This window comes from Salmo salar, chromosome ssa02, assembly GCF_905237065.1.
Source record: "Salmo salar chromosome ssa02, Ssal_v3.1, whole genome shotgun sequence".
Taxonomy (NCBI): Eukaryota; Metazoa; Chordata; class Actinopteri; order Salmoniformes; family Salmonidae; genus Salmo; species Salmo salar.
In genome coordinates this window covers 20,703,761-20,717,126 of record NC_059443.1, presented here as the reverse complement: position 1 = coordinate 20,717,126, position 13,366 = coordinate 20,703,761, and the positions used below count along the sequence as shown (strand labels likewise).

Genomic DNA, 13,366 nt, shown 5'->3' with positions numbered 1-13,366 from the left:
CTGGTAGCAGGATATACATGTAAACAGGGCTGAAAAGTGACTGGTAGCAGGATGTACATGTAAACAGGGCTGAAAAGTGACTGGTAGCAGTATGTACATGTAAACAGGGCTGAAAAGTGACTGGTAGCAGGATATACATGTAAACAGGGCTGAAAAGTGACTGGTAGCAGGATGTACATGTAAACAGGGCTGAAAAGTGACTGGTAACAGTATGTACATGTAAACAGGACTGAAAAGTGACTGGTAGCATGATATACATGTAAACAGGGCTGAAAAGTGAATGGTAGCAGGATATACATGTAAACAGGGCTGAAAAGTGACTGGTAGCAGGATTTACATGTAAACAGGGCTGAAAAGTGACTGGTAGCAGGATTTACAAGTAAACAGGGCTGAAAAGTGACTGGTAGCATGATATACATGTAAACAGGGCTGAAAAGTGACTGGTAGCAGGATATACATGTAAACAGGGCTGAAAAGTGACTGGTAGCATGATATACATGTAAACAGGGCTGAAAAGTGACTGGTAGCAGGATATACATGTAAACAGGGCTGAAAAGTGACTGGTAGCAGTATGTACATGTTAACAGGGCTAAAATGTAACTGGTAGCAGGATATACATGTAAACAGGGCTGAAAAGTGACTGGTAGCAGGATATACATGTAAACAGGCCTGAAAAGTGACTGGTAGCAGGATGTACATGTTAACAGGGCTAAAATGAAACTGGTAGCAGGATATACATGTAGTCAGGCCTGAAAAGTGACTGGTAGCAGGATGTACATGTTAACAGGGCTACAATGTAACTGGTAGCAGGATATACATGTAAACAGGGCTGAAAAGTGACTGGTAGCATGATATACATGTAAACAGGGCTGAAAAGTGACTGGTAGCAGGATATACATGTAAACAGGGCTGAAAAGTGACTGGTAGCAGTATGTACATGTTAACAGGGCTAAAATGTAACTGGTAGCAGGATATACATGTAAACAGGGCTGAAAAGTGACTGGTAGCAGGATGTACATGTTAACAGGGCTAAAATGTAACTGGTAGCAGGATATACATGTAAACAGGGCTGAAAAGTGACTGGTAGCAGGATGTACATGTTAACAGGGCTGAAAAGTGACTGGTAGCATGATATACATGTAAACAGGGCTGAAAAGTGACTGGTAGCAGGATATACATGTAAACAGGGCTGAAAAGTGACTGGTAGCAGGATGTACATGTTAACAGGGCTAAAATGTAACTGGTAGCAGGATGTACATGTAAACAGGCCTGAAAAGTGACTGGTAACAGGATAAATAGATAAATACTAATGTTAATGGCAATCAATAACCAATGAACAGCAGCGTAATGGTAGTAATACATCTAATCAATAATCATTTTATGTGTGTAGTTGTTAGCCATTTAACAGTCTTATGGCCAGGGGGTAGAAGCTGTTTAGGAGTCTTGGTCTGGGCCTTGATGGACTGGTACCGTCTGCCAGACGTGAGCATGGAGAACAGCCCATGTCTCAGGTGGCTGGAGTCTTTGACAATTTTTGGGGCTTTTCTCAGACAGATAGTGTACGTCCTGGATGGCTGGGAGCTCGCCCCCAGAGACGCGTTGGGCCATCTGCACCACCCTCTGTAGGGCCTTCCGGTTGAGGGCGGTGCAGTTACCATACCAGACGGTTCTACAACCAGTTAGAATGCTCTCGATGGTGCAGCTGTAAAAGTTCCTTGTGATCTGAGGGGCCATGCCAAATCCTTTCAGCCTCCTGAGGGAGAAGAGGCACTGCAGTGCCTTCTTCACAACTGTGCTGGTGTGAAGGGAGCATGATATGCGTCGTCCGGGTTAGGGGAGGGTTTGGCTGGGGTAGGCCGTCATTGTAAATAAGAATTTGTTCTTAACTGACTTGCCTAGTTAAATAAAGGTTAAATAAATAAATACAAAAATTGTGCACAGGGGCAGTGTCATGCTGAAACAGGAAAGGGCCTTCCCCAAACTGTTGCCACAAAGTTGGAAGTCTAGAATGTCATTGTATGCTGTAGTGTTAAGATTTCCCTTCCTTGGAACTAAGGGGCCTAGCCCGAATCATGAAAAACAGCCCAGACCATTTTTCCTCCACCAAACTTTACAATTGGCACTATGCAGTGGGGCAGGTAGCGTTTTCCTGGCATCAGATTCGTCCGTCGGACTGCCAGATGGTGAAGCGGGATTCATCACTCCAGAAAACGCGTTTCCACTGGTCCAGAGTCCAATGGCGGTGAGCTTTACACCACTCCAGCCGATGCTTGGCATTGCAAATGGTTATCTTAGGCTTGTGTGCGGCTGCTTGGCCATGGAAACCCATTTCATGAAGCTCCGGCAAAGTTTGTTGTGCTGAAATTGCTTCCAGAGGCAGTTTGGAACTCGGTAGTGTGTTGCAACCGAGGACAGACAATTTTTACGCGTTACATGCTTCAGCACTCGGCGGTCCCATTCTGTGAGCTTGTGCGGCCTACCACTTCGTGGCTGAGCTGTTGTTGCTCCTAGACGTTTCCACTTCACAATAACAGCACTTACAGTTGACCGGGGCAGCTCTAGCAGGGCAGAAATTTGACAAACTAACTTGTTGGAAAGGTGGCATTCTATGACGGTGCCATGTTGAAAGCCACTGAGCTCCTCAGTAAGGCCATTCTACTGCCAATTTTTGTCTATGGAGATTGCATGGCTGTGTACTCAATCCACCTATTTGAATGGATGTCCACATACTTTTTTATATATAGTGTATCTTAAGATGAATGCACTAATTGTAAGTCGCTCTGAATAAGAGCGTCTGCTAAATAACAAAAATGTAAATGTAAAACGTGAGTAAATATAAAGAAAACAGGGAAGCAGTAAGTAAGAACAATCTTTTATTTGTGTTTTCGGGAAAGTTCGACTACATCCCCATTGCCAGCACTGAGTGGGCTGGAACAGTGGACACCACTGGTGCAGATGGGTAGTTGTAGTTCAATAAAAGTCACTATAAGAGCTATCATCATCCACGTCAGGGAGATCAGGAACAACATCCAGTTGGGAGAGCATACGTACAATCACTGAGGTGAAAATAGGCTGCAGAAAACCAAGAGGAAAACTGTGGCTAGCGTGCATAGTCCATACACAACTAGAGAACTGAACAGACGTGTACAGTCAGAAGTGCATGGGATTCTACCGCTGTCGTTCTCCAGGTATGAGATGAGCCAGCGAGATTGTGGAATCCATGATCAACAGAGAAACCAAGATGGCCGCCATCCTCTGGGAACTGTATTTCAGAGAAGTCAGGATAGAAACTGTCCGTAGGGGTCATGAACAAACCAGCGGCCCTCGAGGGACCAAAACAGGATTTACATGGTGCAGGGCAGGAAGTGACATAAAAACAAGGATGCATGTCTGAATAGTCTCTCTGTGAGGATAGCTTGAGATCAAAGATGCTTCAATACGAAACAAATCATGTTCATCCAAAGAAATAAAATCATTCAATTATATATAACAGCAACAATAAAGGGGGTAACAATCTTTATAATCATAATAATAGTAATGGTAGTTATTTATAACATGGTCGTTGAGGAAAAGAAGCACTATCACTGGGATGACTGGGCCCTTTCTCTCCCCTGGGTTTAGTGAGTCGGTAGTGAAACATGACACTGGATACTAAGACGATGCTCAACAACACAGAAATGCCGGAAAACTGACAGAAAATATCAACAACCTTAATAAATCAACATTTAAAATTTTGGCTTTTTTATTAGTCCCAGAAATCTGAGAATTTAACACCATTCCGATCGATGGGGAGAGTAATAATAGCATCATCTCGAATGATAACCTATTCCCTAGGTATATGGGAGAATAGGGTCACATTTGATATGACACCCAACCACAAACCCCATCTCCTGGAATACATTTGCATATACGCAGTCATACACGCATCTCATCTCTGCAACATTCACACTTAGCATATACCTATGTAAAATACACAAACTGGTATATTCAATATAGACAATATTTATCTTCTACCAATAATAAGAATGCTAACTAAAATCATTAATATAGTACAGTAACACAAGTGTGCTTTTTCCTGGGTAGTTGGTGGACTATTTAGGAGGGTGTGAAGACATTGTGGTATTATGTATACAATCTACAACCACAGAGACCGGTTGTTAGGATTGGTTAAAGGTAAAAGTAGCCTTTTCGTGATTGGTTGTAAGCGACATTAACCGTGTTGGAATTGGATCAATTCGATAAAAAAAACATAGGAAGGAAGAAAACATCACAATGCAGAGAGAAGATCAAAACGGTCCACTGTAACCAGAACAACTAAAAAATCCTACCAACCCAGCTTGGGCAAGATATTCTACATCAGTTAGAACTGACAGCAATCTAAAAGGACAAAAAGTGACAGAAAGAGAGCGAGAGATGGCCAAGGGCTCAGCAATATGAGTTCATAGTATACATTATAAAAACTAACAGTCGCCCCATCCATTAGCTGTAGTGTGATTGAATGCCCTGCTAGACTTGGGGTCACATAATATTCTCTATATGACAGAGGAGATAGTGCAGCTATAATCAAATGTAAGAGCTGTTACACCAAAGCCCAGACATCTAGACAACTACTAAACAGACCAAACTGTCAGTAAAGGTTGCAGAAGTTGTAACAATATCAAGGACTTGTTATTTACAAACACAGGACAAGTGCTGAAGATTGTGCTGGGTTAATAGTGTTTCTCCCATTTCTCTCTCGCTCTCTCTCTCTTTCACTTTCCTACCATTTCAGCCCAAACCCCATCAGTTAGAAACACAACAAAGAAAACAAATTGAGTGCTGTAAAATCCACAAAGAAATGTTGAACTGTACAATTTTAAAATCATTTTGCTCACTATTTTACAGTTTAAAATGGACTCTGAATCCTGTCTAAAAATCCCTGTCTAACACCTCTAAAATAGCATCTCCTTTATCAATCTACTGTAAAAAGATATTTTGTCATAGCCCTCCATCTCTCTATATCTTACATCTTTCCCATTCATATAGAAAATATACAAAAATTATTTCCAAAATTTGCTCCCCCTCTAGTCTTAATATAAAAATATACAATTCTCCGATATCAAAATCCTCAAAGTCACGTCTTCTCTTCTTTCATCTAAAAGGGCAACAGTCCTCCGGATTATGTAATCTCTCTGTCCCTAACCTTTAACCCTGCCCACTCTGACATCATCAAAATGTGACACCTGAGCTTCTTTATATCCCCCTTCTCATCGTCTCATACATTCATCATCATCATCATCATCGTTATCATCGTCATCATCATCATGTCACCCCATTCCACCCATCAGTTCCTTCTCTTTCTCCTTCTCTTCTTCACTGGTCTCCATGGCGATTCTCATATTTGTTGAGAATGTTGCGGCAGCGACCGAGCTCCTTCCTCATGTCAGCCACTTCCTGTCTGAGTGCCTGGTTCTCTCTCTCCAGAAAGGCGGCGCGGACCGAGATCTGGTTTTCCTTCAAGCGCCGCGCGTCACGAGAACGCTTGGCTGCCTCGTTGTTCTTACACCGCCGGGACCAGTACTTATCATCCTGAAAGAGGAAGACACCGTTAGATATAGAGCTACTGACATTACCTTGTAGAGAATGATCTGACCCTGGACCAGAGGTTAGGGACAACTTCTACCAACTCTTAATACTTCTACCTACTCTCTGACTACCAACCTTGAGGTCTGCTGGCACCAGCATCTTGCGGGCCTTCTTGATCATGGGCTGTGGTTTGAGTTCGTCCTCGCTGAAGCGGTGTCTGCGGGGGTCGAAGGCGTCCTGGCCGGGCACGCTGGACAGAGCCACGTCGGCCGCGTCGGGTTCAAAGCCACCCATCACGTCTGGACCGTTGGATGTGGGCGTCATGAGAGGAGTGCAGGACGAAGAGGAGACAGAGGAACCAGGCGAGCCACAGTCGTCGTTCATGCTCGATTGACTGCCTCCTGAAAGAGAGAGAATCGGTTGTTATTTTTTCTTATTAAACCTTTATATGAACCAGGAGATTCCATGTAGATACATTATGACTCACTGACCTCTCAGGTCCATCAGAAAGCAATAACACACAGCATTTATCTACAAGTCAAAATAAGTCAAGTAAAAGAGCTGTAGAGCTGTTAGGCTGCAGTTACAGACCATGTCCACCAGGTGGTGGAAGGGAGCTACTTCCTGCTCTGAGAAACTAATAAACAGGAACGTTTTTCTTTCTTTCTTTCCAACGATCGTGAGCGTGCGTTTCACTTCAATATGAATCATTTATCATGGAGAAATTTAACTGAAATGGGAACTTTACATATGCAAGAGCACTTTTCTCAACTTATCTGGTGTATAAACATTCAATATCACCCTTTTAGTCAGAGTATATATTTCAATCCTGGTTTAATATTATCATCAACATGCCCGGACTCCTATAAGGCTGGTTTTGACAGTTTTCTTGAAATGTTTCTAAAACTTATACAACCGTCACCCCACCCCTTGAAATCAGTTCCCTATGTTCTATAAAGCTCACTCACCCCCTTTAGGGCCTAATGCACATAACACCTTGACATTCCTATCATTAAGACTCCAAACAGCCTTTTCCTCTTCCTATTCCTCCTCTATGAGAACACAATCAGAACACAGCCTACACTACATCCACCTCGAGTTAAATCAATGGTCTGGAGTCTGAATGAAAACTCAAATCAGATCATTACAAATATGTTCTCCTGTCTTGCCTCATAATTTGTGTTACACTGTAACGACTATGTAGCAAACACATCATCCAACCCGCAATATCAATTTTGGCTTCGTCAATGTTTCTTTTACATAAATATCCGATTTGTCTTGTAAATGTGAATGTGTCGTATTTAAATCATGTCTAAACTGTCTAAAGTTTATTATTGTGACATTGGAATACAACAGAAATGCAGCTAAAAAACAACCTGTTTATGAAGGGTTAAATACAATGTCTACTGACAGTCCCTATCTACTGTACAGCACCACATCTTAATCATTACTATCTCTGTAAATCTCTCTCTTCTGCATTCAAACATTCCATTGGAACTTCAGTATCAGCAGGCAATGGGAACCTCTTCCTCCCCCCTCCCTCCCTCGCTCTCCCTCACTCTCCCTCCCACCCTCGCGTGCCTCTCCGCTCCTCCCAGTCCTCCGCTTGGCCCTGCCTCTCGTTCTCTTGCTCCAGTGCTCACAGCCTCGGCACGTGAAGGGACACTGCACGTGCACATTGCTGTAGCGTGTGAGGTGAGGAGAGATTTAAAGACACGCGATTACAAACACTCACTACACACACACCTACTTCCTCGCCCTCCCCTCCTTATCTCTGTCTCGATCTCCCTATGTACAGTAAGACCTTAGTGCTCAGTAAATGGCTGGTTGGACCTGAATTGAACATAAAACCGACCAAACCAAACCCCTTTGTCAGCGCTGTGAGATCCATAGTTAAATGTCTCCTCTGTCTCTTTCTCTCAGGCAGCCTAAATGTTAAACATAGCTCAGTGTGAAGGGTAGTTTGTAGCCTACAGGAAATTCCTGTCGTTGCTTTCTCAACCCCTCCTTGTTGTTCCCTCTCTGTCAAGTTAACTCAGCGTTAAGGGATTCCATTTGGCTTCACAGAAAATGATGCTTGGTCACCATAGGAGAGGTCAATATGAGTACTGAGGACAACTTAAACAGCTGAATCACATGAAGACTGTGCAGACTCTACTACAGCCTTCTCTTTAAGGACATAGCCGTCCTGTATTGATACAGGGTCACCATGGTATCTGCCATGTCACTGATCCTCCATTTTAGTCCTTCATCTAGTTGCCACTTCACAAGGCCAAAACAACATGGCACCATAATCCTTGCTTCATTTGGCCAAACTGGACCACTGAATACACTGTCGATGCCATGTAAACAACGATACACTGCGATACATTCACCAACCACCCACCACCCTTACAATCCCTTTCCATAGAATCACCATAAACCGTCTCAATCTCCCCCCCTCTCCCCATGTTCCTATTGAAGATGTGTACATTAAACAGATGTACACTGTTCCGTATTGTATCCATGGGATAAAATCATCATAGAAATCCCTGCATGTTGCCCTCCCCTCCTCCAACACCCGGTTCGTGTAACTCACCATAGTCAAGTCCTCCCTGCATGTTGGACTGGGCCACCTCCAGGCCGATGAGCGACGGGGAAGATGAGGATGACGAGGAGGAGGCTGAAGAGCAGGGTGGGGGCGATGAGGGGGGGCACTGGGAACTCTGATTGGGCACCGCCGACTGGGAACTCTGGGATGGGATCTGGGCTGTACTGGAACTGTTTTGGCCGTGGACACCGCCCATGCCGTTCTCTGTGAGGAATTCCTCCAGGTCCATGTACTGCAGCTGGAAGAGGCCTCCTTCCACTGGCAGGGTCCTCTCCCACAAGAGGGGTCCCAGGAACGCAGACTGGTTAAATCCTCCACCTGATCCTCCACCTCCTCCCCCGCTGCCACAGCCGTTACTGTTACTGCTGCTCACCCCGCTGCTGCCGGTACGCATGTTGCAGCCACCGTTCCCGCCACCCAAGGAGTCCTCATCCATGTCTGTGATGGTTCTGTCTTTGTCTGTGATGGTGGGAGAGAGACAAAATGGAGGTTATTGGTTAGTAAAGGATGGACAGGGGTTGGAACTCTCAAGAGTTGTTGTTGTCACATCAAATGTTTGACCATTGGTGCTGTCAGAGGTGGGTTTGGGATTATATACAAATAAAAAGTGTTATGGTATCTCACTAGATACACTCCCTCAAGTCTGGTTCCTCACAAGGTTTCTTCCATCTACACTCTTTGCTTTTTACTTTGGGGGGGGATTTCTTAGGGTCATATGACAGGATATAATTATCTTATGTCCAAAGCTGTAGGCGTTCTTGTAAACCTATTTAATTTAATTCAGTGAGACAAGAGGGTGCTACGGCCCAAGCCTCATAGCTGTTGAGGTCCAGAGGCACAATTATCCAATAGATGCGTCAACTCTACAGATATTGAGAGATAGATGATATCTGTGGAATGGTGTGACAGTTGGATGCATCAGCTGCACTGCTATGTGCACAAACACCACTGAATGCTTCAGTCAGACCGTAACAGATGGTCATACAAGAAACTGCACAAGAATCAAAATCAGAATGCTGGATGAAAAGCAATACCATTTTTACTACATGTATGCATGTCTATGTTTGGCGAGACAAATGAATTTGTGAATATAGGCATCCATACCACAGGCCTCGCTGGTACTGTTTAGCATGTCAGATATTATACCAAAAGATGTCATCTTAATCTGCATGCTAATCTAAAACTATGCCAGGGGATTGGAGGGGTGGAGATTATAATCCATATGAGAACATCATGCTCAGCTCACAGCAGAGTGCAACATGGGATGGCACCATAATTCTATTGGACATTTGGGGGTCATAATTGGACAGTGAGTGACCTTTGTGTTTGGATAAAAGTGTTTGTTATGCCTAATGATCATGTAATAACGTGTTACAGGGATAATGGCATATTGGTTTCCTTACCCTGTAAGCTGTCTATGGATAATGTATGACAGTAGTTCATGCTTTGGTTTAGTTTCCCTGGCACTGTTTCCACATGCTAACGTTTTAGCATTTGTGGCACAAATCCTATTCAAGTCATGGGACCGATATTAGCATGTCCAAATCATCCAAAAGTATCTCAAGTTGTAGAAAGAGGGGGAAGGGAAGCGCTACTGAGGTACACAATAGTACATTTTGGTAGACAGAAGGTGCTCTTTGGTAAAAGGGGTGAATTGGTCATCAAAAAGAAAGGAGGACCAAGGGACTCTTCATATAAAGAATTAAAATTCCTTTATTAGTATGGCATGTTCAATAGAAACATTTCGGCTGCATGGCCTTGCAGCCGAAACGTGTCGTTTTTAAAAAAAAAACCTTGTTTCTATTGAACATGCCATACTAATAAAGGAATTTTAATTCTTTATTTGAAGAGTGCCTTGGTCCTCCTTTCTTTTTGAGTATCTCAAGTTGATTGTGAAGCTCAACAAAGTCATTTATAGATGATTTGAACATGATTACTATCCCATAATTTCCTTTCTGGTTTACTGCTCTATACTATAGGAGTGGTTGGATTCGATTAACATTTTCCAAAGAGCATTTGATCCTACAGTCTTAGAAACAAGGGTTCCAAAAGGGTTATTTGACTGTCCCAATAGGAGAACCTGTTTTGGTTCCAGGTAGAACCCATGTTGGTTGCAGGTAGAACCCTTTTGGGTTCCATGCAGAACCCTCTACATTGAACCCAAAAGGGTTCTACCTGGAACCAAAAATAGTTATTAAAAGGGTTCTCCTATGGGGACAGCCGAAGTACCCCTTTAGGTTCTAGATAACACCTTTTTTCCTAAGAGTGTAAGTTCTGTTCTGAGACAAAGTTTCCTATTGTGGTCTTGAGCTATATTATCAGTGGTAAAAATACAAACTGACCATGAATTAGTTCTAAAGGACAACTTCCACCACCATGTATATCCTATGGTGTGTGTTGGTTGCAGAATGTCAATCATGAATCATTATTCAGAGCTGAGTTCTGTACTGAAGAACCACACCAGTATACCATCTCTGTTTTGTTTCCAAACAACAAGTCAGACAGTGGTGCATGTGTCATGCCATGTGCGTGTGACAATGGCAGGACCAGATATTAAGTTATGCTGGTGAGCACAGCTGTCTTCACTGTACTGTACTCAATTGAGTCAGGTAGACAATGGAGACTGGTAGATACGATTTCAATGAATGTCAGTTACAAAATATGCTAAATAACAGAAAAACAACATAGGCATGCAGTGTCTGTTAGGTAAGTGCTGCAAACTCCATCAGCAACATTGTTGCACTGTAGAGCCTTCAGTGGTAACAGCACGATAACAATGTAACAATCGAATGAAATCAAAGTTCTCTTCTCACCTTTAACGTCGCAGCAGTCTTTGAGAATTGCACGGTCTCCCTTCATCGGATGCTGCAGGAGGGATTTCAAACTAGCCATAGAGTTGAGGTGTCCACCGCTGATGGAGCCACCAGACTGGTTGCAATTCCCGAACTGCGGGCTAGCGCCGGCTGGGAGGTCCGGGGTCAGGAGCTGGGTGAGCTGCCTGGACATAGTTGGCCGGACCTGGTTGTTGATTAGGATCCTGGGGCGCAGACGGAGTCGAAATGACTGGCAGATTGATCACCGCTATTCAATTAACAAGAATATTGAATGAACATTTATTATAGTTAGAATTGGGTACAAACCAGGTGCAATGAATAGTCTATTTGAAATGACATTACAAACTTGTTGAAATAATATAAAACGCATATGTGAGTGCATATCTCGACAAGATATGAGAACATTTAAGCATGATTCCCAGGCTCAGTATACCTGTGTAGCCTAATAATAACAAGCAATAGTTGCAAAACATGTCCCTTTGATTTGCTTAGAATGTCAATAAACATGTTCTTACCTTTCCCTCTATTTAGGCTATGAAGTGTTCTTATATCCACTGTTGTATCATTATAATAGACAGTATTCCAGTAGATATGGTGCAACACTATATTATTGTAGATCCCCGGTGCAGATCAAGATGTTATTCTCCAATAGAGACCAGTTGTAACCGTCAAACTAATGGCTGGTGCCCATGGTCAATTCAAAGGTGGACAAAATAAAATCCGAGCTGGAAAACAATAAGTTGTTGTCGAGAAATATCCTGAGTTGATCAACACCCCAAAAAAATGACGATTCAAATATGATCAAAATGAAACTCGAAGCAAGGAAAAAGAATGTCCTGCTCCACAATGCCAAATGAACAAATAATGAAGAGCGAAAAGCTGAGAAGGCTCTGAGGACGCGCACTATTTGTCCGGTGACAAGCTGTATTACTTTTTTCTTTAAGCTTTCCTGTCGCTCTATCGTTCTTTCGGGAGGGGGGGGGTCCTCTTTTCCCCCGCGTACTTTGTGTAGCCAATGTTCTGAAGCACGGGCTTGGATTTGGGCTGCGCGACGGCTGTCCTCTCAGCTGGAACGAACACGGGCAGTTCACGTGACGTCACAACTCATAGGGCAAGGCGCGAGAGAAGGCATGATTGGCTTATTTGTTCAATATGCATGACACAAACACACAACCCCCCTCGTGCCACACCTCGAGGGGGCACGCCAAGCACTTGTTGTTTGTATGCTCATGGACAGACGGACGGAAACAAATGGACAGTTAGCAATCACCCGCCACCGTTATCATCATGACTTTGAATTAACGTCTTTAAATGACTCTAGCAACTGAGGGGACCTTGAGACATATCCTCTTATAGAACGTTCATCTAGGCATACAAATTATTGCCCAAATAGAGTGCCAATATGATTATTTCATTATAATGGCAATGGGCATAGCACCATTCTATGAGAAAGCAACTGAGTGTAGACTACAGTTTTCCCAGTCCGCTGTAATCCAGAGAAAACGTGAGTGGCTGCCGGGTTTTCAGGCGAAAGGAACACAGCAGCACGTTGCTTCCTAAAAGCAGAATAGCTGTTATAGCGCACATGGCCCAGTCACGAGGAGGTGCAACCCTTATGCATGTTGCTCTAGCTTCGATTGGTTGGAGAAAATAATGTCTCCTCCCCTAGTGAGCGCTTATTGGAAAGAACTAGGCCACCCGCCCCGCCCTACGGATTCCCCCCATGCTACGGCCGCGTGAGACCGATTCAAAGAAGAACAGCGCGAGGTGTCTGCAGTACTGTATTTTAACCCACAGGAAATTGTTTCCTTTTTTTTTGACTGCTAGTCGGACATCGGGAAAACAATATTTACACAGATCCCAGGAACAATATACATCCTTATGAGGATATTACTGTGTGTACCACTCACTTGTTTTCTTTACAAATAGGCATATGCAAACAGCATGAGTATAATTAATGGGGAAACAATTGATACATTGATTTATGATAAACTATCATACATGTGTGTTTACTGCAGAAGTATACTGCAAAACTAACCTTGCATGCCTTCATGCCTGACCTATTCATGATAATGAATCGGTTAGAACAATTTGAGAACGTTTGAGAGAGCATAGAACAGGCCTACAGAAGAGGTAGTTAGAATATAGAAAAGCCTGACAATGACCTTAAATTACACTCACATTGTCTAAAAAAAATATATATTTTAAATCATAATCAATTTTGCTTTAAGCTATAGTAGGCTATATATTTTGTCTGTATACTCTTGTTATTGTGGCAGCACCATCTCACCAGGTCAAATTCCTGTTACATGTAAATGTACTTAGCGAACAAAGGTGACTGATTTGATAGGTAGGCTATAATATGCTTCTTCGGTTG

The 13,366-nt window shown here is 43.2% G+C and overlaps 1 protein-coding gene across 3 annotated transcripts; it reads right to left on the bottom strand.

The window, feature by feature from the left end:
• Positions 1-2,860: 2,860 nt before the first annotated feature.
• On the bottom strand, positions 2,861-12,176 carry LOC106605773 (hepatic leukemia factor). 3 transcript variants are annotated; one of them, XM_014201703.2, is made up of 5 exons: positions 11,505-12,176; positions 10,969-11,192; positions 8,144-8,614; positions 5,686-5,966; positions 2,861-5,568 (listed from the first exon to the last, which is right to left on the bottom strand). In XM_014201703.2, exons 2-5 carry the CDS (start codon positions 11,159-11,161, stop codon positions 5,353-5,355), a joined length of 1,161 nt encoding a protein of 386 aa, XP_014057178.1. In that variant the 5' UTR covers positions 11,162-11,192; positions 11,505-12,176; the 3' UTR covers positions 2,861-5,352. The 3 variants fall into 3 exon arrangements, with proteins under 3 accessions (XP_014057178.1, XP_014057177.1, XP_014057179.1); XM_014201702.2 differs by having other exon boundaries at positions 10,969-11,236; positions 11,505-12,161; XM_014201704.2 differs by having other exon boundaries at positions 5,701-5,966; positions 10,969-11,236; positions 11,505-12,141.
• Positions 12,177-13,366: the final 1,190 nt, after the last annotated feature.

What these genes read in the sequence shown, in the direction of transcription:
- LOC106605773 (XM_014201703.2), bottom strand. Translation starts at nt 11,161, where the DNA reads ATGTCCAGGCAGCTCACCCAGCTCCTGACCCCGGACCTCCCAGCCGGC. An exon ending in AGACTGCTGCGACGTTAAAG is followed by an intron (nt 8,615 to 10,968) that starts GTGAGAAGAGAA and finishes CCACCATCACAG; the next exon opens with ACAAAGACAGAACCATCACA. An exon ending in TCAAGGTTGGTAGTCAGAGA is followed by an intron (nt 5,569 to 5,685) that starts GTAGGTAGAAGT and finishes TTCCTCTTTCAG; the next exon opens with GATGATAAGTACTGGTCCCG.